The sequence below is a fragment of the Microplitis mediator genome, chromosome 6, assembly GCF_029852145.1.
Source record: "Microplitis mediator isolate UGA2020A chromosome 6, iyMicMedi2.1, whole genome shotgun sequence".
Classification (NCBI taxonomy): Eukaryota; Metazoa; Arthropoda; class Insecta; order Hymenoptera; family Braconidae; genus Microplitis; species Microplitis mediator.
Genome location: NC_079974.1, coordinates 1,117,976 through 1,145,846, shown reverse-complemented (window position 1 = coordinate 1,145,846; position 27,871 = coordinate 1,117,976). Strand labels below are relative to the sequence as shown.

The 27,871-nt window shown below is 29.9% G+C and overlaps 1 protein-coding gene and 1 long non-coding RNA gene across 3 annotated transcripts in view; both read right to left on the bottom strand.

The window, feature by feature from the left end:
• The window catches only part of LOC130669490 (dynein axonemal heavy chain 10-like), a 166,672-nt gene extending 141,610 nt beyond the window's left edge, over positions 1-25,062 (bottom strand). For both annotated transcript variants that reach the window (XM_057472431.1, XM_057472432.1), the window contains exons 1-4: positions 24,899-25,062; positions 24,742-24,823; positions 24,530-24,668; positions 23,175-23,213 (exon numbers count right to left, since the gene is read on the bottom strand). In XM_057472431.1, the coding sequence (XP_057328414.1) occupies positions 23,175-23,213; positions 24,530-24,668; positions 24,742-24,823; positions 24,899-24,999 (361 nt within the window). In that variant the 5' untranslated portion in view covers positions 25,000-25,062. The remainder of the gene's footprint in view (positions 1-23,174; positions 23,214-24,529; positions 24,669-24,741; positions 24,824-24,898) is intronic.
• LOC130669495 (uncharacterized) lies at positions 8,387-8,998 on the bottom strand. The gene is made up of 3 exons (XR_008990199.1): positions 8,891-8,998; positions 8,531-8,761; positions 8,387-8,445 (listed from the first exon to the last, which is right to left on the bottom strand). It is a non-coding gene; the product is annotated as an uncharacterized LOC130669495 (long non-coding RNA).
• Positions 25,063-27,871: the final 2,809 nt, after the last annotated feature.

The following is a 27,871-nucleotide window of genomic DNA, read 5'->3' as shown; positions in this document are numbered from 1 at the left end:
TGAAGGTTTTTTTACTCTTTCTCCTAGCGAATTTGTTTATACCGAAAATTTAAGTTTCTGTTAGGTTCATTTCCGGTATAGTAGAAATTGATAAATATTTCGGTATGTTTTGAGAATTATACCCAATTCATACCCAGATTATACTCAAATCGTCTCATGTTTTGGGTATATTTTTGAATTTTTCATACTTAAATGATACTGAAAAAATATCTATTCCAAGCACGATTTATATTCAAATTATACCGAAATCAGAGAGATTGAAGACAATACCCTAGCAGACCTGAGTTACCGTAAATTCACGGTATTTTTACCGTAAATCTACCGTAGAATACCGTAAATTACGGTAAATTCACCGTAATTTAGGGTAAATCGATACTTTACGGTGGATTACCGTAAATTACGGCGGGTATACCGTAAATTTACCGTCGAATACGATAAATCTACTGTAAAAAAATTCGGATAGATTACCGAATTACCGTAATTTACGGTGGATTACCGTATTTCCGTATTTTACGGTAAATCCACCGTAAATTACGGAAAATCCACCGTAAATTACGGTAAAACCACCGTAATTTACGGTATATCGGTATTTTACGGTGGATTACCGTAATTTACGGTGGGTTTACCGTAATTTACCGTAATTTGGGTCCGTTAGGGAATCCATATCATTTATAATATTGAGACAAATCGCTTTTCGTCTTCGCGATTTTTACCAGCAGCCACCAAAATTCGCGGGTTGAACCCTGGCTTAGGCTGGCCTCTAACAAATTTTATTTTACTTGGACAAAGCAGTGGGCTGGGGTTCTTGCAAAGCAAAGACCCGCACTTATTCAAACTCGGCAACGTATGAGAAAACTTATCAACTTACCTCACGGCTTATAAAATTATAGAATATTCTTATTGATGGTCAAATTATTATTCGTAACTTAAATAATATTTATTTTATCAGACTATTTAATAATCTTACCAGTAAAATAGGAAATAAGTAGGATGAACAGTGATAGATGGAATAAAAGGAATTAATCAGAATACTTTGCAAGTTTATTGCCAATTATAATAATCAAAATTACTTACAAGAAAATGCAAGCGCTGGATATAATGTAGACAGATTCGTGGCACAGTATAAATTTTATATCGCGCTCTCTAAAACTAAATAAGTGAAAATTTCACTAATTGAAATAGTGATCTTAAAATTCACTACAAAATTAGTGATTTTGAATTAGATTCACTAATTCATTAGTGATTCCCCGAATTCTACAATGATTACTAGTGGCGCCTCGCTTAAGGACTTTTTATTCTATCATTGAATTATCAAATTCAGGGCAAAATTAATTACGATAATTTTTAAATACAACTGAACAGTATTAATTCAAGTAAGTTAATTAAATAAAACCTAATTTAGTTGCTAAATAATACATCTTGTTATTTTTTAATAGCTTTATATTTTTACTCCAACTTTTTTTACCGAACCTGAATCAAAACCATCATTGACAATAGATTCAGGTTATGAGTTATAATTATGATATAAATATTTACCGTATGAAAGTAATTTTAATTGTTAATTTAGTCGATCAAGTTGCTAAAAAAATTTTATAATCAATTACAAATAATAATCATAATAATAATAATATTTTGATACAATATTATTAGCAACGATACAATATTTTTCCAAATAAATCCTCGTCAACAAGTGAATTAGTACATTTTTGACTAATTCAATCAGTGAAATTTTCACTAATTCTATATGTTGTTTTATTTACTAATTCAAAAAGTGAATAGTCACTAATTCATAGTCGTATACTTTGGACAATTTAGATTAGTGAATATTCACAAGTAATTAGTGGTTTTTCACTAATTTAGTTTTAGAGAGCGAGTATATCGCCGGTAACGTACAGTAATATTTAATTTAACTAACTTTGTTTATAATAATCAGTAAACTTGGACAGTAAAGTATATCGCAAGAGAATTGCTAGTAACACAACTATAACGCAAGTTAATTTCCCGATTTACAAAGTAGTTATCCGTATTAACAAGGTCGCAAATAAATTGCTCGTATATGACAGTTAAACTAAATTATACGTCTTAATGCTAATTGATCCAGAATCGAAGTGAAGTTCAATCATCGTAGGGTCTTAGGGCTGAGTTTTTGGGCTCGCTCCCCACTTCCCCTCACGGTCATGCGTTGAGGTGATAACTAGTCATGTGACCATGGCACTATGACTCTAGCTTTAGGTGGTTTCAGACGGCAACGAGACGGGGAAAAATGAGAACCGCAAGGCTGAGGGAGAAGATGACAATTCACATTGCCTCAATATATGTAATTATATACATGTGATATTGTATCAAAAATTATATGTCCGCTTTATATATTAATTTATAACGTAAAATATATGTTTCGTCTTATAAATTAATTTATAATTTCAATATTATTATAATCCATATAATTTATAATATATGTAATTGTATACATATGATATTACATCTCAAATTATATTCTCGTTTTATATATAAACTTATAATTTCAATATTATAATAATTTCGATATTATTATACATAAATAATTTAAAAAATACACTCATACCAAAAATAAAAGGAACAAAAAAAAATTGGAAATTATTTAGTGATTTTTGCAAGACTGTAACTTCATGAAAAATAATCGTATCGAGATTTAAAAAAAAAGCATTTTATAGCTTGAAATCTCTAGCTTTATATTTGTGCAACTATATATTTACTGGTCCTTGTCGACTCGTGGTCTTTTCCTTGTTCCGTCTCGGTATTCTCGTAGTTAATACTCTTGAAAGGGCTCAATAGGACTTCAAACTGATGACATTTCGAGGTGAATCGGACAAGTGGTTTATAAGTTTATATGCAAAAAACAAAAAAACAAAAAAATATTTAATCTTTAAAATCTAATCAACTCTAAGTTTTGGTGAGCCCTTCCGTTTGCCATCAAGTACGTTTAAATCGGTTGATCCGTTCCAAGATATCGTCAGACAAAAAAAGCTTACACACACGCACACACACATGCACACGGACAACTATCCGGGAATAGTCAGAATAGCTTCCTAGGACCTCAAAACGTCGATATCTGATGAAAACTCGATTTTCGAAAATCGGACTGAAACCAATAACTTCTTTTTTTTTTTTTTTAATTTGCAATTTTCTGAGCGGGAAGTTGGAAAATAATAAATCATGAAAACTCATTTTTTCCCTGATTTAATGAGAATAACATATTACAGAAAGACCAACAGAGATTAGAAATTCGAACTGATATATCGGCCGCACTGTAAAAAAATACTTTTACATTTGTTTTCAAAAATTATGGAAATTTTTCTATAGGAAATTTCAGTTAGGAAAAAGTAGAATTGGTTTTTTAAAAATATCTCTGCAAATGTTAAGCTTTCTGAAAAAATACAAGAAACTTTTTTTGTAGTGTTCTGAATTCTTTACGAGAAAGGTTTCCTGTACTTTTTTCAAAAACTGGATAGCGATTGAGATATTTGAAGTTCAAAATTATCTACAGTCTTTAGGACCTCATGAGCCTATTAAAGGATAATAATATACTATTTTTCTTTAAATATGAATATGTTTTATGAATTCTATCCTCAATTTATTTATAAAAAAAATCATGACTAATTTGAATTCCGTGTACTTTATGCTGATAAGAAATTAATCCTTGTCCCTAATTGTTTTTCCACGTGTAGAAGAAAAATTCTATTAATTTTAATTAAAATAAAAAAATAGTACAGCAAAAGTCTCTAGCGCTTCTATATTTATTTACATCTATAAACTGATTTTATAAATTTATTGTATTTGACATCATTAAAAAATTCCTCCGTTCAAAATTTATTTTTTCAATCGAAATTATCGAGTCTAAAAGATTATTGGAAGTAAATAATTAACAGACGACAAATGTCAGTTGTCAGTTAATGGCGTTTTAACAACATTTATATAATTAAAGCGCACATTAATTGGAATTGAATAACAAGAAACATTTTAAGCATCAAAGTATTTTCTTTATTCACTGTCTTGACGTCAATAAAATTGTGCTTTGACGTCAATTGTTGTCAAGCATAACTAATAAAACGCGCTAATGATTTGTTAAAAACAAATGATCAAAACTTACAAGTGATTATACTAGCTATTAAATATTCGAGTATTCCGAGGACGGACTATATCAAGTATTTCACTACTCATAAAATATGATCCTATTATTTCCACAAATTAGAATTAGTAATTTCCTCATCCTTTTATTATTGATTTTCGATAAGTGACAAACATCAGCCGTAAGAATAACAAACATCTGTCAATCAGAATGGGAAAGTAGATTTATATAAATCAACACGGAAAAAAAAATCGGTCTATCGCTAGACCCTGCGGGCTGGCCCCAAAACTTCACGCTGTTTTCAAGCTCAAGGAACTCGAAAATACTTTTGTATGCCATTGTTTTCGAAAAAAAACCGTTTTTTAGCATTTCTCCCACGATATCTCACGAACGAATTGACCGATTTTGATAGTTGAAGCGGCAATCGACGTATTTGATTGAATTCTAGAGCTGATCGAATGTTTGAATTGTTTAGTTGAGTTATTTCAAAGATATATTCGCAAATAACTGATTCTTAACATTTCTTCCTCCCGCGATATCTCTCGAACAAATTAACCGATTGAGATGACTAAGGCGGCAATGGACGCATTTTATTAAGTTCTAGAGCTGATTTTGAAGTCTATTGTTTAAAGTCGTTTTCGAAAATTCAATAAAAAACTGAAGAAAAAAAATTTTTTTTTTTGTGTTTCTTTTATATGTTAGTCTTTTCTGTCGATTGATCTATAATTTTCAGGAAAGTTGACGGGCAATAAACTCTTTCGATTGCCGCAAGAATCATCTCAATCGGTTGATACATTAAAAAGATATGGAGAGTTTACATCCATCATACACACACACACACACACACACACACACACACATACATATAGATAATCGACCATCATCCTGAAAAAAGTCAGAATAAGTTCCTAGGACCTCAAAACGTTGACCTCTAATGATAATTCGATTTTCGAAAATCGGGATGAACACAAAATTTTTTCTTCAATTTTGGAAAACTCGAAATTGTACGAAAATTATCATGAGAATCGTAAATGAAAATTGAAAACAATTTTTAAAAAAATTTATTGATAAAATTTTGGGGTGGTCTGTTTGCCCGCCATTTCTTTACTTTGATAACTAAAAAATAGCTCATAGTGTAAAATTAAATAAATAATAATTTTAGAAAATGAATAATAAATTTTACGTAGTGTCTAAAGATACAGAAAAAAAACCTGTGTTCGAAATAGCCTACCGTGCCGCACGCTTATTCTTTATTCTATCCCACCTATTTCTGTACACTTATCCACGTCGTAAAAAACAAAAACATTTTTTTAATGATTAAATTATTATCAGTATTTGAATATGTTTCTCATTAAGTGAAGCCTTGTGTTCGAACCTGATTGGCTAAAAATTTAAGAAATATACACAATAACATACAATAGGATTTGAAAAATGAGACGAATGCGATCACGTGCAAAACATGTCTTCTAGTTCAGTATAAAAGCCGAATTATTTTGAAGCTACTTTAAGTTTGGACTCCGCTCTGCTTACTGGTACTTCGATATTGAAATATTTAATTATTAAAGTCATAATAAATCGTCATGATTCGTCTAACAGTTTTCTGCATTCTCATCACCTACGTTATCTCGGTAAGAATTAAATTTTAACTAAATGAAATATCCACTATTCATATTGGAAATAATTTTTTTATCATTAATTATGCTTGTAAAAATATTAATATAAAATATCGTTCTAACAATAAAATATTTAAAATTTAGGTCAATTGTCAGCCTTTACCTGAGTCACAACAATCGGAGGTTGAAAAAATTCAATTCAAGGAGCTTATATTGCAGTCATTACACAACTGTGAATTAGAAAAAATTGATGAAAATGATAGAAAAACACGAGATCGCCGTACGTTATGGGAAATAATGTATTTAGTCACATTCACAGAGGGCGATGCAGAGTCGACTAAGAGAAATCTTCAAGCAATAAGTGAATCTAGAAAGGTAAGATATCGATAAATAGTTCACTTTTAAAAATTACTAATCTATCAGTTGATTGCTTATATGTGATTTATTCTACATTCAACAGGAAAGATGTTCAAAATCAGTCTAAGGCTGTGGACATGATTCAAATTAGCCGCATACAAGAAGCTAATTTTGCGATTAATTACCCGGTTTCAATTCATGGATGCATTTGGAAATGATTTATGTCTTATTCTTTATTTGAATTAATTGTTTAATTTGTGTAAAATATTATGGATTACCATAATTAATGTTTCGAAAATAAATTAGAATAAATGAAATAAAGATTCTTGAATCATTTAAATTAAATAAACATTTTGGGGGGGCCCATTTATCCCCTCTCTTCCCTACTACTACGGACCGAGCTAAAACCGTGTTGCGGGCTTCAACCCAACACTATACTATAGTCTACTAGTCGAGAAGTGAGTTTTCTGCGAAAAATCATCAAAAAACTCTTGAAAATATGGTGATTGGGGCATTATAAAGTAACTCCAAATTATGAAATTAACCGATTGAGATGGTTAAGGCAGCGATCGACGAGTTTCATTAAGTTTTAGAGCTGATTAAATTTTGAAGTTGATCGTTCAAGTCGTTTCTGAGAAATCAATAAAAAACTAAAAAAAAATTAATTTTGAACTTCCCGCTAAGAAAATTGTGAATGTTCAAAAATTCGGGAAGTTATTGGTTTCGGTCCGATTTACGAAAATCGAATTTCCATCAGATGTCGACATTTTGAGGGTCTAGGAAGCTATTCTGACTAATTTCAAGATGATGTCCGAGTGTAGGTATGGATGTAAATACCTGTATCTTTTGAACGGATGAACCGATTTTGTACTTTAAGGTGTCATTCGATGCGGATTGTCAATATCTTGTAGCCGTGAGAAATTGAGCTTGATCAGTAGTGCTGGTTTAGAGATATTCCAAAAATGAAATTTTTTTAAAAATGCTTTTTTTGGATAACTTTTAATGTGCTCGATGGATTTATTCAAAAATGGACTGGGCCCTAGAGCTTTACAAGCCGCGTCGAATGCCACCTCAACCATCAAAATCGGTTCATTCGTTCAAGAGAAACCGTTGAAGAAAGAATTAAAAAAAATTTATTTTTTATTTTTTTTGAAATATCTCAAAAACGACTCGATAAATCGAATTCAAAATTCGATCAGCTGTAGAACTTGATAAAACCCGTCAATTGTCACCTCAACTGTCGCAATCGGTTTATTCGTTTAAGAGATATCGTTGAAGAAATAATAGTAAAAAATATTTTTTTTTTTAAAAACAACAGCATACAAACGTATTTTCGAGCTCGGAAACACTTTAGAGTGCTATTGTTTTTGAAAAAACCGATTTCAGCATTTCTTTCTCCCACGATATCTCAGGAACGAATTGACCGATTTTGATGGTTGCGGCGACAATCGGCGTATTTTATTGAGTTCTAGAGCTGATGAAATTTTGAAATCGTTTGGTTTAGTTGTTTCGAAAATATTCGCAAAAAACCGTTTTTTACCATTTCTTTCTCCCGCGATAACTCTCGAACGAAGTATCTGATTGAGATGTCTAAAAGGCGGCAATCGACGCGTTTTATCAAGTTCTACACACACACACACACACATACATACAGACACTCGGACATCATTCTGAAAATAGTCAGAATAGCTTCCTAGGACCTCAAAATGTCGAAATCTGGTGAAAATTCGATTTTCGTAAATCGGACCGAAACCAATAACTTCCCGAATTTTTGAACATTCACAATTTTCTTAGCGGGAAGTTCAAAATTAATTTTTTTTTAGTTTTTTATTGATTTCTCAGAAATGACTTGAACGATCGACTTCAAAATTTAATCGGCTCTAAAACTTAATGAAACTCGTCGATCGCTGCCTTAACCATCTCAATCGGTTAATTTCATAATTTGGAGTTACTTTATAATGCCCCAATCACCATATTTTCAAGAGTTTTTTGATGACTTTTCGCAGAAAACTCACTTCTCGACTAGTAGACTATAGTATAGTGTTGGGTTGAAGCCCGCAACACGGTTTTAGCTCGGTCCGTAGTAGTAGAGGAGAGAGGGGATAAATGGGCCCCCCCAAAATGTTTATTTAATTTAAATGATTCAAGAATCTTTATTTTGTTTAATCTAATTTATTTTCGAAACATTAATTATGGTAACCCATAATATTTTACACAAATTTAACAATTAATTCAAATAAAAAATAAGACATAAGTCATTTCCAAATGCATTCATGAATTGAAACCAGGTAATTAATCGCATAATTAGCTCCTTGTATACGGCTAATTTGAATCATGTCCACAGCCTTAGACTGAATTTGAACATTTTTTCTGTTGAATGTAAAATAAATCACATACAAGCAATCAATTGATAGATTAGTAATTTTTAAAAGTGAACTATTTATCGATATCTTACCTTTCTAGATTCACTTATTGCTTCAAGATTTCTCCTAGTCGACTGTGCATCGCCATTGTCGAAATAGACTAAATACATTACTTCTCATAACGTACGGCGATCTTGTGTTTTTCTAGCATTTACATCAATTTTTTCTAATTCACAGTTTTGTAATGACTGCAATATAACCTCCTTGAATTTAATTTTTTCAACCTCCGATTGTTGTGACTCAGGTAAAGGCTGACAATTGACCTAAATTTTAAATATTTTATCGTTAGAACGATATTTCATATTAATATTTTTACAAGCATAATCAATGATAAAAAAATAGTTTCCAATATGAATCGTGAATATTTCATTTTGTTAAAATTTAATTCTTACCGAGATAACGTAGGTGATGAGAATGCAGAAAACTGTTAGACGAATCATGACGAATTATTATGACTTTAATAATTGAATATTTCAATATCGAAGTACCAGTTAGCAGAGTGGAGTCCAAACTTAAAGTAGCTTCAAAATAATCCGGCTTTTATACTGAACTAGAAGACATGTTTTGCACGTGATCGCATTCGTGTCATTTTTTAAATCCTGTTGTATGTTGTTTTGTATATTTCTTTAATTTTTAGCCAATCAGGTTCGAACACAAGGCTTCACTTAATGAGAAACATATCCAAATACTGATAATAACTTAATCATTAAAAAAATGTTTTTGTTTTTTACAACGTGGATAAGTGTACAGAAATAGGTGGGATAGAATAAAGAATAAGCGTGCGGCACGGTAGGCTATTTCGAACACAGGTTTTTTTTCTGTATCTTTAGACACTACGTAAAATTTATTATTCATTTTTTTGAATTATTATTAATTCAATTTTACACTATGAGCTATTTTTGTGTTATTAAAGTAAAGAAATGGCGGGCAAACAGACCACCCCAAATATTTTATCAATAAATTTTTTTAAAAATTGTTCTCAATTTTCATCTACGATTCTCATGATAATTTTTGTACAATTTCGAGTTTTCCAAAATTGAAGAAAAAATTTTGTTTCCACCCTGATGTTCGAAAATCGAATTATCATTAGAGGTCAACGTTTTGAGGTCCTAGGAACCTATTATGATTATTTTCAGGATGATGGCCGATTATCTATATGTATGTGTGTGTGTGTGTGTATGGATGTAAACTCTCCATATCTTTTTAATGAATCAACCGATTAAGATGATTCTTGCGGCAATCGGAAGAGTTTATTGCCCGTCAACTTTCCTGAAAATTATAGATCAATCGACAGAAAAGACTAACATATAAAAGAAATACAAAAAAAAAATTTTTTTTTCTTCAGTTTTTTATTGAATTTTCAGAAACGACTTGAAACAATAGACTTCAAAATCAGCTCTAGAACTTAATAAAACGCGTCAATTGCCGCCTTAGTCATCTCAATCGGTTAATTTGTTCGAGAGATATCGCGGGAGGAAGAAATGTTAAGAATCAGTTATTTGCGAATATATCTTTGAAATAACTCAACTAAACAATTCAAAAATTCGATCAGCTCTAGAATTCAATCAAATACGTCGATTGCCGCCTCAACTATCAAAATCGGTCAATTCGTTCGTGAGATATCGTGGGAGAAATGCCTAAAAAACGGTTTTTTTCGAAAACAATGGCATACAAAAGTATTTTCGAGTTCCTTGAGCTCGAAAACAGCGGGAAGTTTTGGGGCTGGCCCGCAGGGTCTACCGATAGACCGAATTTTTTTTTTCGTGTTGATTTATATAAATCTACTTTCCTTTTCGGATTAACAGATGTTTGTTATTCTTACGGCTGATGTTTGTCACTGATCGAAAATCAATAATGAAAACATGAGAAAATTACTAATTCTAATATTGTAATTGAAATAATAGGATCATCTTTAATGAGTAGTGAAATACTTGATATAGTCCGTCCTCGGAATACTCGAATATTTAATAGCTAGTATAATCACTTTTAAGTTTTGATCATTTGTTTTTAACAAATCATTAGCGCGTTTTATTTGTTATGCTTGACAACAATTGACGTCAAAGCACAATTTTATTGACGTCAAGACAGTGAATAAAGAAAATACTTTGATGCTTAAAATGTTTCTTGTTATTCAATTCCAATTAATGTGCGCTTTAATTTTATAACTGTTGTTAAAACGCCATTAACTGACAACTGACATTTATCGTCTGTGAATTATTTACTTCCAATAATCTCTTAGACTCGATAATTTCGATTGAAAAAATAAATTTTGAACGGAGGAATTTTTTATTGATGTCAAATACAATAAATTTATAAAATCAGTTCATAGATGTAAATAAATATAGAAGCGCTAAAGACTTTCGCTGTACTATTTTTTTATTTTAATTAAAATTAATAGAATTTTTCGACTACACGTGGAAAAACAATTAGGGACAAGGATTAATTTCTTATAAGCATAAAGTACACGGAATTGAAATTAGTCTTAATGTTTTTTATAAATAAATTGAGGATAGAATTCATAAAACATATTTATATTTAAAGAAAAAAAGTATATTAGTATCCTTTAATAGGCTAATGAGGTCCTAAAGACTGTACATAATTTTGAACTTGAAATATCTCAATCGCTATCCAGTTTTTGAAAAAAGTACAGGAAACCTTTCTCGTAAAGAATTCAGAACACTACAAAAAAAGTTTCTTGTATTTTTTCAGAAAGCTTAATATTTGCAGAGATATTTTTAAAAAACCAATTCTACTTTTTCCTAACTGAAATTTCCTATAGAAAAATTTCCATAATTTTTGAAAACAAATGTAAAAGTATTTTTTTTACAGTGCGGCCGATATATCAGTTCGAATTTCTAATCTCTGTTGGTCTTTCTGTAATATGTTATTCTCATTAAATCAGGGAAAAAATGAGTTTTCATGATTTATTATTTTCCAATTTCCCGCTCAGAAAATTGCAAATTAAGGAAAAAAAAGAAGTTATTGGTTTCAGTCCGATTTTCGAAAATCGAGTTCTCATCAGATATCGACGTTCTGAGGTCCTAGGAAGCTATTCTGACTATTCCCAGATAGTTGTCCGTGTGTATGTGTGTGTGCGTGTGTGTAAGCTTTTTTTGTCTGACGATATCTTGGAACGGATCAACCGATTTGAACGTGCTTGATGGCAAACGGAAGGGCTCACCAAAACTTAGAGTTGATTAGATTTTAAAGATTAAAATTTTGTTTGTTTTTTGTTTTTTGCATATAATTTATAAACCACTTGTCCGATTCACCTCAAAATGTCATCAGTTTGATGTCCTATTGAGCCCTTTCAAGAGTATTAACTACGAGAATACCGAGACGGAACAAGGAAAAGACCACGAGACGACAAGGACCAGTTCAGACAAATAACCCAGAATTACACTAACGGGACCAAACCAAGACGAAGGCTGGATACAAGTCGTAGCTGTAAATAAAATCGTCGGATATTCATTAATTTAATTCTAGTCCTGGGCCAGAATTAATTAATTAATAGTCACACAAAATCGTACGTCGTGTTCATCACGTGATCGTCGCATCTAGGCCGAACTAAGTAAATTATTTAATAATTATTAATTAATCAGCGTAAAAATAAGTTCGTCAGCCAGACGCTAAACAATCGAGTGTTCTTGAAGCTTCTAGAAAAATCTAAACAACATGGCCGGATTTACTGCGTCGTAGAATTTTCCAGGCCATTCAAGAGACCGCGTGCCGGGAAATTCATTCTCAATCTAGTCAATAAACTAGTCATTAATATTTGAGTAAATTTAATCATAAATAAATTAATTCATAAACTAAATAAAATCAATGAATAATTTATAACGTTAAACGTGTCGTGAAGTAAAACGTGAAAATCGATAATTAAGTTTTGCGAAGTTGGAAGAATTGAGTACGGTGCCAGTTTTGGTATTGAAATTTACCGACGTAAATTCTATTGTGGACACAGATAATTATTGAAAATAAAATTAATAAAAGTAATAGTGAGACAGTTAATTAAAAATTAATTGATTAATAAAAATATCTTTAACCTAAATTTTAGTTAATTAGGGGAGGGTGGGGCAGAGCGGCCCCCCTAAGCCAATTATTATTTTTTGTGGCTTTCAACCATAAGATCACTTTACTTTTGTCCTATTTCGAACAAATTTATGGACATTTTGCCAAAATTCTGAAAAATTTTCTTTTTTTTTGTGGGGCAGAGCGGCCCCCCTTCAAAAAGTGATAAAAAAAATTTTTTTTTTCGTTTTTTTTTTTTTTTAAATTGTTTTTATCATTAAGAATGTATTTCTTTCTCTTGACAACTATTTTTGGTTTTATAGTACTCGAAAAAAATTTTTTAAAGCGTAAAAAATTGTTCACTCTCGATTACTAATTGTTATTTAATAAAAAAAAAAATCAATTCTATAATTTTACTTTATTTCAAAAATTTATCAACTAAAAAAAAAAATTTAATTTTTATAAATTTTTAGTGACCAAATTTGCCTCTTACATAAAGAAACGGCCGAAAAATATGAAAAAATAATTTTTTCGGAAGTTTCGGCTGGTCCATTTCGCCCCAGGTGTTATGCGTAGGGGTAAAAATGCGCAAACATATCGGATTTATAGTAATTAGTCGAAAAAAAAAAAAAATTTTTTTTTGGTCAAAATTCCAGAGGGGCCGCTCTGCCCCACCCTCCCCTAAATACATTTTTTCCTGGAGTGTACGAATCAATAACCTGTGAAAAGGACCCGGATTTTTTAAATTTAATTTAATGGTCTGCTTTTGATTACAGCGACCATATTCATTTATTTACTTTTTTTTTTTAATGTGTCATATTCAATATTGTTTTACTCAAAAATTTTTAATATTTATTCTGAATTATTTTATTCCATTATAAATAAATTTACAATATCCTTATGACAAATATACGTATTCTGAAATATTTTATCTCTGAGTAATGAATTGCAAAATTCATAGAAGATATTTTCTAAAGAATCATAAAATATTAACAATAAAAATTGTTAACGAATTTCGAAATATGAATAGTTTACGTAATTAGTATAGACTCAACCGAAAATGGACAATTTGAATTTAGCAACAAAAGTATCATCCAAAGATCGGTTATGGCGTCAGAGTAATTCAATAAGAGGATTATAAACGGCGTACGTCGTCCATATTCACTTAACGAAATCCTTCGGTGCCTCAAAGATAAAAATACATAAATCACTCGATAGTAAGCATGTGCTATTGTCATTGATCAGTGTGTTGCACCCCGCTGTTATTCACACTTAGGCTCGACAATAGGCGCCGAGTTTTACAATATACTTTAAGTTTTAAGACATTGGTTAAATGAAACTTTAGCTGCAGTCTATAGTAATTAGATAATTGTAGACGTCGCCTCATTGTCGAAGTCTTTACGTACATTTAAAATTTTGGCGACAAAATTTTGAAACCAGATGCACTCAGTTCCTGATGGACACTACCCATGTAAATAATTTTTATAAATAAATTAATAGTTAATAACAAACAACAAATATTAAAAGCATAAATGCAGTGAAATGAAAACTGAAGATGACGTCCGAGTTCTGACTCAGAAAAAAACTAATTTTTTAAAACTATTTACTATACTAACTGTAAGCTTCACTTTTCATAAATATGTCTCATGACTTCATAGCTAGACTACAGGAAAACATGAGCACATATCGAGATTGTATCTGTGGCGCTTCTTGGGATCATGATGGCGCCGTCCGCGGTGTACAGCAATTTTACTTTTGAGTACTTTTAAAAATGAGCATTGCAATCAGAAAAAAAAGTACTTCTGCGTATGCGATCGTTTGACGATTACAAAAAATTACGTCTGTTACTATTGTTATCGAAGATTTACTATTAACCCTTGTAGTACTGATAGCCGATGTTAAATTATAGACAATGATCTTCAAATACATATACTATTTTATTAGATAACGAACTATAATGAGCTGTGATTGAAAAAAATATGAAATTTTTCAAGCGTTTTATGTTTAAAAATGTGAATTATTGACAACGTTGGAACTCTAAAGTATTATACAGAATGTATAAGGTGAAAGCCATATATTTTTAAACATGCCCGTATGAAAAAACCATATACTGTCGATAATATATAAAAAATATATGGTAAATAACTGAACATATATGGCGGCAAAATTATTAATATTGATTAATATATGATTTATCATATATAATAATTTATACGTTTAATATTATAATAATCCATATCATTTATAATATATGTGATTATGTACATGTGATATTGTATCAAAAATTATATGTCCGCTTTATATATTAATTTATAACGTAAAATATATGTTTCATCTTATAAATTAATTTATAATTTCAATATTATTATAATCCATACAATTTATAATATATGTAATTGTATACATATGATCTTACATCTCAAATTATATTCTCGTTTTATACATAAACTTATAATTTCAATATTATAATAATTTCGATATTATTATACATAAATAATTTAAAAAATACACTCATACCAAAAATTAAAGGAACAAAAAAATTTAAGAAATTTTTGAGTAATTTTTGCAAGACTGTAACTTCATGAAAAATAATCGTATCGAGATTTAAAAAAAGCATTTTATAGCTTGAAATCTCTAGCTTTATATTTGTGCAAATATATATAAACATATATCTATATAAATATATATTTACATACATTTATACAAATATATGTGAACATATATTTATATAATTATATATTTACATGTATAAATATTATATGTCAGTCATATAATTAAATCATACATCTTATCATATAACTTAAAGTATAGTATAAAATATTATAAGCAATATTTATAAGTTAGCATGTAAAAAAAGTATATTACCGATATATATGTTGCAAATTAGAAAATCATATAATATTTCGGCAAAATTTTTTATATAGCTCCATATATGACTTCTTATAATTCCATATAATTTATCATATATTTTGAATTAACCGCAGCTCATATATTGCTTTTTCATACGGGGATTTTCAAAACTCAAACATTAATTTTTCCTGTATAGACAATAAATTTTAATATTTATTCTATAATTATTTACGTTTGAATTTTAATAAAAGAATTACTATTTAGAATGATAATATTTCCTGATGACTGTCATTGTATTATTTGTCGCCTCTTAATGTACACAGTTAATTTATTTCCGTGTACTTTAATTTTCAGATAATTTTAAATCCATTATTTGAGACTTCGGCATAAATATTTAATGACAAACTTAATTATTTGCCATCAGGTCTTTCACAGGAATGGTAATTACGTTCACACGTGAATATGCAGACCCTAATGACCATAATATTTTGAGTCTTTAGTCTAATGACCTTTTCTACCTCAGGTACATTTCTTCAGCCCCGAACTATTACTTTCTAATTACCCCTATACCCATTGTTGTGACAATTTTCTTTGTTATAAAATCCCTTAAATTTCAGTGTCTTGTCAATATTTCCTCACTTTATTCTCGAACTCCATACCCAACAGTTCGTCTGAGAATATCTTAAAACTTACGGAAAAAACAAAATTGTGTGATTTCAAAGTGCATAAGCTGTTTCAGTGGAGAGTAAAAAAGTTTGTAGTGAAGTTTCATTGACAGTGAAAAATTGTGAATAAATATGGCTCAAAAGTGGTATTTAAACAAAGAAGAGTTGAAGAACTCTCCAAGTTCCAAGGATGGCATCAGCGCGGAGAAGGAGTTGGATCATAAACAACAAGCCGCTTACCTTATAAACGATTTGGGCAAGCGGCTAAAATTGTCAGAAGTCTGTGTGCATACTGCCATTGTGTACATGCACAGATTTTACATTCACCATTCATTGGCCAAATTTCACCGATTTGAAATTGCCACGGTGGCGATTTTTGTGGCGGCAAAGGTGGAAGAAGAGCCACAAAAATCGCAGGCGGTCATCAGCGCTCTTCTTGTCTGCCTAAACAAGGACAAAGATCACGAACTGGACGCTACTTCTGCCGAGTACCAGGAGAAGGTCAAGGCTCTAATTTCAAATGAGCGAATTCTTCTGGCAACACTTGGATTTAAGATGGGGGTTAATCACCCTCATCATTACATCAAGAAATTCTGTGGGGAAATAAAAGCTTGCAAGGAATTATGCAAGATTTTTCTGCAGGTGGCCAATTATACATTACAAATGACATCAATGTGCCTGAAGTATAAACCGGCAGTTGTGGCGTCATATTGTATTTATTTCACCATCCAATCGTCGCAGTGGAAGATTCCCCAAGTCATAGACGGGAATCTTTGGTTTTGGTTGCTCGATACCAAGGTGACCTTCGATTTGCTGATAAAGATGGACAGGGAGTTCAAAGCGGTTTTGGATAAAATGTCACCCAGAATAAAAAACCGGGTGATGCGATTATTTAAAAATCCATCTGTTAAAGTGAGTCCAGCAAATCGGATAGCGACGACCCCCAGTTCATCGGATCCAGAAAATGTTTCCGGTAAACCTGAAGTCGAGAAACCAAGGACTCGACAAAAAATCAGCTATCACGAGTATCGTGATAGACTGATGAAGAAAAAATCTGCGGAGTCAGATGGGTCATCAACTTCTTCACCTCCAGCTGATGTAGAAGTTCAGGATAATTCCATTGGAAGTACCTGCCAACTTGTACCCTCGACTGAAGCGGATCTGGACGCAACAATCGGAGGCCTAGGAAACCACAGCCGTAAGCGTCAAAATAATTATGACAGGGGCAGTATTTTGTGTTCTGCTAAAAGACGTAAGCTTTTGTAGTTTTAATAAGTTTTTAATTTTTTGTATATAATCACTTATCATCCAGTTATTTTTTATTGTAAAATATTATTGTAAGTTTTATTATTTTCATAAATTAAATTTTAAGTATTTCATGTAAATAGTATAAGATTTAATTGTATATATTAATCGTAATTATATTTTAAAAATTTACTTTGTATTTAATAAGTTTGATATATTTTTTGTAAATAATTAAATAATAACATAATTAAAATTAATGATTTTACACCTTAGATTTAATCTTGTTTTTTGAAAAATAAATAAATAAAAAACGAAATCCTCATTTTGTTTTCATTTATGAATATTTTTTTTTTTAATATAATTAATTATTTTATATAAGTAATTTTATTTTAAGACTAGTGAGAAATTTTTATGATAGTAAAGTTAGCGGTTATCTGACAATTTTTAAAACTTTGAAATAATAAATTGAAATGTTAATAAAATAAAAAAAAAAAAATTCATGTTTAGACAATTCAACATTCAGTAGATACATTTTTTAAAAATTTCATTACGTTAATTATATAATTTTTTTAGACGTAATTAAAAAATTGTCGAGTGTCTATTACACTTACACTTAGTTAATTTTTCCAAATTAAATTTTTTTAAAATTTGTTAATGAATGCAGAATATAAATCAAAAATTTAATTCAAAATATCACTTTCTAATTTTAAAAAATAAAAATTATCTTCAAAAAAAAATTTTAAAAAAATATATGATCCTGAAGTTAGCAGACAATTAAAAATTTTAAAATGTTTTTTTCAAAAATTTAATAAAAAAAAAAAAAAAAAAAACAAAATATTCACAAATATAAAATTTAAAAAGCTAGATGAAATTTTTTTAAATGTAATGTTTAAAAAAAAAATTCAAAAATTAGACGTCGGCTCATTTCAGTGTCATAAATAGGGCCAGGATTTTTGCTCTAATATAAAATCAACCAATAATAAATAATGGCGTCAAATTTTTGATATTACGGAAAAACTAGTGGTCGTATAAAAAAATTTTTCAAGCAAAAGTTGTAGGAAATTTAATTTAAAAGAAAAAATGTCTTTTATAATTTTTTCTTAGGATTAAAAAGGAAGTCGTAATTTCAAAATTAGGATTTTCATTATTAACAAAAATTTGAATCATTCATTACGAATCTTAATTTTGGAATTACGGTGAAAATATTGGCCGTAGGAAAAAATTTTTCGAGTCAAAGTTATTCAGAAATCGGACTGTTATTGTTATTTTTAAGGCTCGGCTGTACCTAACGAAATCCCGAATTTAAGAATTCTTTTTACTTTTTGAATATTTTATAGGAATCGGATAATGAAAATCTTCCGAGGAAGTTCCTCTTCTGCTTTTAGTCGGAAGCTAAGAAAATTGCTGTTATGATAATTACTTAAAAAAATAATTATAATTCTTAAATTCGAGATTTCGTTCGGTGCGGCCCAGCCTTAATTAGTAGTCGGTTATTGAAAAAACAATAAACCTTAACCTACCCGATAAGAAATTACCAGAAATCACATCCCTAGCAGACCTGATTTACCGTAAATTTACGGTAAAATTACCGCAAATCTACCGTAGAATACCGTAAAATTCGAGTCGATTTAACGTAAATTACGGTAAATCCACCGTAATTTACGGTAAATCGGTACTTTATGGTGGATTACCGTAAATTACGGCGGGTATACCGTAAATTTACCGTCGAATACGATAAATCTACCGTAAAAAATTCGGGTTTTTACCGAATTACCGTAATTTACGGTGGATTACCGTATTTCCGTATTTTACGGTAAATCCACCGTAATTTACGGTAAATCCACTGTAACTTACGGTAAATCCACCGTAAATTACGGTATATTGGCATTTTACGGTGGATTACCGTAATTTACGGTGGGTTTACCGTAATTTACCGTAATTTGGGTCCGTTAGGGATCTGTTGCATGACTCTTTTCTTTTTAATTATAAAATCATTTTTTACAATAATCAAAGTACGTATAATCTTAACTATAGATTAATTTTACTTTTTTTTTTTAAAAACTATTCACGCATAAATTCGTACCTATGATGGAAATATATCAATTTTTCGACCAAGTGGCCGATAAAGGGGACCTGGCCGATAGAGGGGTCACTTACCTTATCAAAATTTATTATTTGGAATATTAAAATTCTCCATATGGACACCCGGGTTTCGGGTTATAATTTCAAACACTAATTTTTAAAGTTTATTTTTTTCCCTGTGAGTATTAATTTTTTATATTTCATTTTCCGTTTGATAAGTAAATCATCGATTATCTTTGTAATTAAAACTTGAAAGTCACTTAAGTAAATATGTATCGTGAAAATAAAAACAAAAGTTGATTTTTTTTTATGAGAAAATTCCACGCCTCGAACGCGAAACGGAGAGTTTGTACTTTACAACGGACCTGTCAAGGTTACGCGATTTTCTCACGTTGAACTGTTTTTATTATTTTCCTGTTACACTTACACGTTATAAAAAACATATCAACACAAAGGGGAAACACTAATGAACAAGCCTGATACTTTTATTAAGTTGTCCAATGCGTATTACTATAAAAAAAACTTCAATAAAAAAAATTTACCGCGGACGTCAGTTAATCTGTAGGGCAAAAAGTCTGTGGCACGGATATCTCGAGAACGACTTGGCGAAATAACTGTTTTTTTTTCCACTATGCTCAAAATTATGCAAAGAAGGTTCATTTCGAAAATCACTACTGTAGTCCTTCTTGGTTTTTTTATAATAAATCATTTTTGTTAGAACCGGAACTATTCCGAGTAAACAAACACACACTGCAGCCATTTTGATTGGGTATGTTTTCTTTTCCTTCTCTTACTTTTTTTTTATTGACCGTTATTTTACTGTTACCCAGCATTTAGTTGCCCGTTCCAAATCAACCCTAATAGCACAGTTTGCTTTAGCAAAATTTTTCTTTAGCAAAAATTTCCTTGAATTTTTCGTCAAATGTCCGTCAACTTCGGACATTTCTGTTTTTGACGACAATTTGTATACGCCCGATGAAAAAAGATTTTATACAATTGCATAGAATTATATATCAATTATATATGGACTATATATAATTATATATAGACTATATATAATTGGATAGAAAAAATGGCCCGATCCAATTGTATACAACTGTATAGAAATTATATACAAATTGTGTACAAGTCTATATAATTATATACAATTTTATACAAATTATATACAATTCTATATAATTGCAATATATAGAATTGTATATAATTATATAGAATTGTATACAATTTGTATAGAATTATATACAATTTCTATACAAATCGTATACAATTGGATCGGGCCATTTTTTCTATCTAATTATATATAGTCTATATATAATTATATATAGTCCATATATAATTGATATATAATTCTATACAATTGTATAAAATCTTTTTTCATCGGGCGACTTGCTATACAATTTGACGTAAATTTTCTACCCGAATTAGAATGCAAATTCGCTTCGAAAGTTGACTAGAAAAAAGTTGTCATCAATTTTCAGATAAAAATTTGTATATCAATTTACCCTAATAACCAGGGTTTCTCGTACAAAAGTTGGTATTCATTAGTTTGCGACCAACTTGACAACTTTAGCATTTGCAACTTTTGGCTACAAGTTACCACCACTTTCTGTGAAAGTTGACGTCAGTATGGAGCCGCAACTGGAATGCAGGTTTCTTGAGAAAATTCGAGGCAATTTACCGTCAACTTATTGAATTTCTAACTTTTGCCACCAACTTTCTCAGAAAGTGTCGATCAACTTTTGCGGGCAACGTGGTGTCCAGTTGCGGCTGTAGTTTCACGTCAGTTTCTCTCCAACTTGGCTGTCAGGGTTCTGTTAATTTGACTTGAAAAATTGTAAAAGATTTTTTTACCGACAAATTGTAGACATTTTCGTGTAGAAATTTTCTTACCTTCTGAAATGGTAAAGATGAACATTACCGACTTTTTTTTCTAGTAAACCCTGATAGCCAGAGTTTCTGATCAGAAAGTTGGTGTACCTGAGTTGCGACCAACTTGACGACAACTTTTAGCTTGTGTAACTATTGACTACAAGTTGCTGACAAACTTGGCAACAATCTACTGCCGCAACCTGTCACCAAGTTTTGAGCAACTTGCAGACAAGTTTTCAGCAACAGTTACACGAGCTGAAAGTTGTCGACAAGTTGCTCGGAAAGTTGCCGTCAACTTATGGAAATGCCAACTTTTGCGGCCAATTTAGCGACAGGTTGCCGACAAGTTGCGGCCAGCTTTGGCTATCAGGGATAAAAGTAACCTCTAAATTGAGTAAAAATTAACCGCAAATTTTTCTTTATAACTTTTGCTGTCAAATTGTCAGCTTGTCAGCAAATTTTGCTGTCAAATTGTCTAAATTGAGCAAAAATTAACCGCAAATTTTTCTTTATAACTTTTGCTGTCAAATTGTCAGCTTGTCAGCAAATTTTGCTGTCAAATTGTCAGCAAATTTCGGGCAATTTCAATTGTCAAATTACTGTCAATTTCAAGATAAAGTGGCTCTTACGGATTATCGTTGACATAATTTGTATGGATGTCTTTCCTATAATCGATGTTTAAAAAAAAAAAAACTGTAACTACTCAATTGGATAGCGAAAAAAAATTTTTAACGAATCTTTTTGAACAAAAAAATCGACCGTTATGTTGAGTGATATGGCTTGCAATTTACTTACAATTACAAGTGATTGTAAATTTATGATTTACCGAAAAATTATTTTATAAAAAATTGTTATAAAAATTCTTTTGTCGAGTTATTAGTAGTATGAGAATATAATTTATTAAAATAGGTTTATTAGGGCGTTTGAAAAAAAAAGGTTTTTTTTTCTCGAAACCAGGCTCAAAATTTTCGTTTAAATGCCAAAATAGGCTTCTGAAAATATGAGCCCTTAATATTAATATTAAGGTTGTCCGCGTCGCAATTTTCGATTTTCCACAAGAATAACACAGGAAAAAAATTTTTTTTCTTCTGATTTTTGAAACTAATGAACCATAAATTGCATTGTAATGTCCATTGACTATTTTTGTAGAGAATTGAACGCTCTACAAAAAAAGTCTCTTATCATTTATTGATAAATTCATCTGTTCGAAAGTTACTGGAGCTGGAAGTCAAATCTATCGTAAATTTTTAGATCTTTGTACTTTTCCGCAAACTATCAGACTTATCAAAAAATATCATGGAACCTTTTTTGTAGATAATTTTATTTCCTACAAATTATTTTCAACGAAGTTTATTCAAATTCCGCTTCGTTTTTTAGTTATTTTCATTTTAATGTTAAGTTCTCAAAATCAGTTAGAAGACTATTATTTTTATGAGCATTAAAATGAAAATAACTAGAAAACAATGCGGAATTCGAATGAACTTTATCGGAAGTAATTTTTAGGAAATAAATTTTTCTACAAAAAAGATCCCATGACTTTTTTCGATAAGTCTGATAGTTTTGCTGGAAAAGTAAAAAGATCTCGAAACTTACTGGAGATTTGACTTCCAGCTCCAATAACTTTCGAACAGATGAATTTATCAAAAAATGATAAGAGACTTTTTTTGCAGATCGTTCAATTATCTACAGAAATATTTGATGGATATTACAGTGCAATTTATGGTTCATTAGTTTCAAAAATCAGAAGAAAAAAAATTTTTTCCTGTGTTATTCTTATAGGAAATTGAAAATTGCGATGCGGACAACCTTAATATTAATATTAAGGGCTCATATTTTCAGAGGCCTATTTTGGCATCTAAACGAAATTTTGAGCCTGGTTTCGAGAAAAAAAAAATTTTTTTTTTTCTTTGAAACGCCTCCAAGTTTATGAATAACATTAATTTGTTGTATTTACCATAGGCACTTTTATTTAATCGTTGAGATCGTCCTTTATCTGAAAATGATAGAAAATTATATAAATATAAAGCTCATATTATGAAATATGATTGGAAATGGTCTATAATGTTAAATACCCATAAAAGCTATGATTTAATAATATTTTATACATCGTTTGAAATCCCTTACGGATCCGAATTACAGTAAATTGTGGTAATTTACCGTATCTTGCTGTAATGCACGGTAATTTACGGAGAATTGGGGTAAAACACTGCAATTTGCCACATTTTGCGGCATTTTTGCCATAAGCACTGTATTTTTTTATTTTTACAGTCCCTAGCAAATCCGAATTACGGTAAGTGACGGTAATTACCGCAATTTACGGTAAATCACGTTAATTTGACGTAATTTACGGCAAAATACGGCAATCTACTGTACTTCGCCATAATTTGCGGTAAACGCGATAATTGACCTGACTTTCCGTTTTTACCGTAAATTACGGAAATTTTGCTGGATACTGTAAATTGCGGTACACGGAAAAAATAGGCGCTCCAACAGGACGCATTCCTGTGGGAGCAACAGGATTTTTCATGAAATTAATAAAATAAGGAACAAGTTTCATGTAAAAATTTTTTTTGTCAGTAAAGTAAAATTTCAAAATTTGAAAAAAATTGAGTTCGGGAAAAAATTCCACTTTTAAAATTAAATTTTTTTTTCAAAATTTGAATTTTTTCTAAACTGAATTTTTTTTTTAATTTTGAAATTTTACTATACTAACGAAAAAAATTGGTACGTGAAACTTGTTCCTTATTTTATATATATTCCACAGGAAAAATCCTGTTGCTGCAACCTCAGGGTGTGTCCTGTTGCTGAAACATGAAAATCCTGTTGCTACAACAGGATTTTGTCCTGTTGCAGTGCCTAATTTTTTTTCCGTGTAATTACCGTAATTTGGATCTGCTAGGGGCTGTACAGTGCAATGCCTCACTTTACAGTAAATTACCGTTGTTTTCTTGCAAGCTTACGGTAAAAATGCCGTAGTTCTACCGTAAGGCTGTACTTTTGCCGAAAAATGTCGCACGTTTACCGTAAATCGCCATGTTTACCGTAAAATACCGTAATTTTGACCCGCCAGGGATCGGTATTATACTCAGGTGTGGATATGGCGGCACGAACGAAGTAAGTGTTGCCCCCACACGAGAGTATATTACTCGATGTCACTAGATCAGGCATGAATTATATAAAAGTATTCAAGTATTTAAAAGTATTTAACATGATTTGAATTCAAACCATTTAAAATCATATTTTTTAGCAAGAAAGACTTTCAAAGTAAACAAAAAAAATTATTTAATGACTTTAAAATAGTATTCATACTTTCTTCCCAAATTGAGACCTCTTCTTGGATAACTTCATTCCGATAAGTTTTATGGAAAAATAAAACCATACTGTCTAACCCCATGACTTGATTTGAATCTAAAGTGAAGAAATCCATCAGCTTATCTTCTAAGCCATCCTAAAATTATCGTTTAAAAACATAAGTCGACAAATAATAATAGAAATAATTTATAAACAATTTTATCGATTACTTTTAATAGATTATCGAAGAGATATTTGTGGCCACTATCAAGATCAAGAAATTTCATCACTTTATTCCAAATCCACAAAATCCTATAAATCAAGAATACTAAATTGCAATTATTTTTATAAAATATATATAAATATAAGTAATGCTAAATATATCACCGATAATCTGATGTGGTTGAAGTAACAGATACAACATTTTCCGAATAATTTTCATCACTGTTTGTAATAATACTCAATAGATCTGATTCCTGACTCATCATTTAAAAATATTTTCTATTTATTATTTGAAAAATTGTTATTTTATAAGAACTCGTAAGACAAATTAAAACTCAATATGTGTTGATTGATAAAATCTGACGTTGTCATGACGTCGCTATGGAGAATAAACAATTGAATTTCATGTTATACTTGATGAGGGCTCTATATGTACGTATATAAAGAATATATATGTATTAGACTGTGCCATATAAAATGGATTTTTTTTTTCGATCCCAAACGAAAATTACATTGAATGTAACATAAAAAAAAGTTGTACTAAATTGGGTAGGACTCAATCATAAAACGCGCGTCTCGTTTGAATAATTTAAGCTTTCCGATTTAAAAAAGTGAAGGTATAGTTTTCTTAAAATAAGAAATATCAATTTTAATTAAGGAAAAAATTACTTATTTTTAAGGATCCTGAAGTTAGCAGACATTTAAAAATTTTTGAATTTTGGTATTTCAACAAATCAATTGCAAAAAAATAAAATAAAAATGTGCATATGTAGAAAATTTTGAAAACTACAGGTGCAATTTTTTCAAATAATTTTTTTTTATGTTTTATCGTCTAAAAAAAAAATCCAAAAATTATAAGACGTCGGCTAACTTCAGTATCATTATTTTTAGTAAGGATCATAAACTAGCTGAGGTCTAATAATTTTTGGATTGTTTTAAAAACGAAAAATTACAAGAAAAAAAATATTACAAAAAATTGCATCTACAGCTTTTATAATTTTCTACATGTGCATTTTCTTAGTTTTCCTTTTTTTTTAGTCAATTTGTTGAAAAAAAAGTCAGAAAATTTATAATTGTCTACTAGCTTCAGAATCATCCAAGGATTCTATTTTTCTTCACCTCGCGGCTTTGTAACTTTTTTAATCAGCTGTATAAAAAAAAACTTGAGGACCATTTCTGTAGACAATTAAATTTTCTATGAGAGCTCTGGCAAAATCGAAAAAAAAAATCCCGGGTAAGATAAAAGCCCCTATACCCGCTCACTTTTCATTGGAGTGAGATTCAATCACTCAATATAAATTAATAAATAAAATGGAAAACCAAATTTTTTTTTTATAGTTATTTTTTGAAGTTTCGAGTATTAGAATAAAATTTAAGTTTGAAGAATAATATTGATAATTAATTATTATTAATTTTTAAAATAAGGTCCTTGAGTGCACCCATAGTCGCTCACTAAAAATTGTGATGTCCCATTACTCGACCAACACATGGCCCTATAGTCGCCCAAAGACAATATCAATTAAACTATGATAAGTTTATTGATTTGGACAAATAATTTACAAATTATACTACTTTATTCTTTCATAATATAAAATTTCATGAATTTTAAAAATGTATTCAATAAAATATAGTTATAACAATTCTTAAAAAATTTGACGTAACGTAAATTTAATCTAACGAATGAACGTTAAAGTAAAAAATGCCCGGCTTTGCGCGATTTTGAAAACAGTCATTTAATTTAAATTTATAATCTATTATAAAATAATTTGATACATCATATTTTAATATATTCAAATTCACAAATAATTATTTATCAATAATAATATTTTTAGTTGTAATTTTTTTTTTATAAAAATTATAAAAAAACGCCTTAAACAGTTAAAGTGAGCGAATAATGGTACTAAGCCGGTATAGGGGCTTTTACCTTATTTATGGAAACAAGAAAAATAATAACTTTAATTTAGTATTTTTTTCTCAGTGTAGCTGAGACAGAAAATTATAAAATTTTGTTGGAAAGTGTCATTATGAGTACAAATACAACAGTTAGATTTTCATGAAATCTACACAGAAAAAAAAAGGATTTCTTTCCTCAAGATTTTTTTTTGCATTAAGAATTGAATGCAAAAATTTTCTCAGGATTAGAAAAGATTCATATTTGCCTTCCGAAAATTTTGTTTTCAATTCATAATACAAAAAGTTTTTTTGCACCAAAAAATTTCTTTTTTTCTGTGTATTAAAAACCATTGCACGTATTTATAAAAATATATAATCTATATTATTAAGAGAATAAGTAAAATTTTGTTCCCGCCATATCTACATAATAAAATTAGTTAATCTTATTGAAATTGGTGTCATTAGATAGGTCTTGATTTGAATTTGTGTCTTTTCATAGTTTAAACTCTTTTCAATTGCCAAGTATCGAGATAAATAGATTTATCTATACCATTCTAATTACATTTAAATTACGCGGGAAAAAAGACGATCGTATTTATTTTCTTTAAATAAATTAATACTTTAATTATTCTGCCACTAAATATGACTGAATGTCACTGAATATATAGCTATATTATTTATATCGCGTTACTTATTCTAAAATGACAGATTTTTATGCTCCCTTTTGGTTTTAGGAAGCTTCTCAAAGCCAAAAAAGTGTGCATAGAAAAAAAAGGATTCATTGACACAAAAAATCTTTACTCGCCTAAAGAAAATTTTTACTTATCCCAATAAATTTTTTGCATCGTGAATTGAAAACAAAAATTTATTTAGAACTAGAAAAAATTACTTGGCGCAAGGAATTATTTCTTAACCAAAAAAATATTTTCTCGCCCCAAGACAATTTTTGTATTTAATTGATAATGCATAAAATTTATTGGTGCAAATTTAAATTTTGTTGCAGCAAGAAATCCTTTTTTTCTGCGTATTTTATAAATTTATTAGTGATATTTGGGCAGTCACTCAGTGACTGCAGGTTTCTTGTTTAAATTTAAAGAGCTACAAATTAATGTTGTTATCTCTCGATAAAATTATATCGAACATTAAGTGGAGCTACTGAATTTACTATACTAATGCTGAATAGACGGATCACGAAGTAACGAAGGGTTGCCATGTCCAGGTATCTTAAGCAATTTTGCAGCTAAT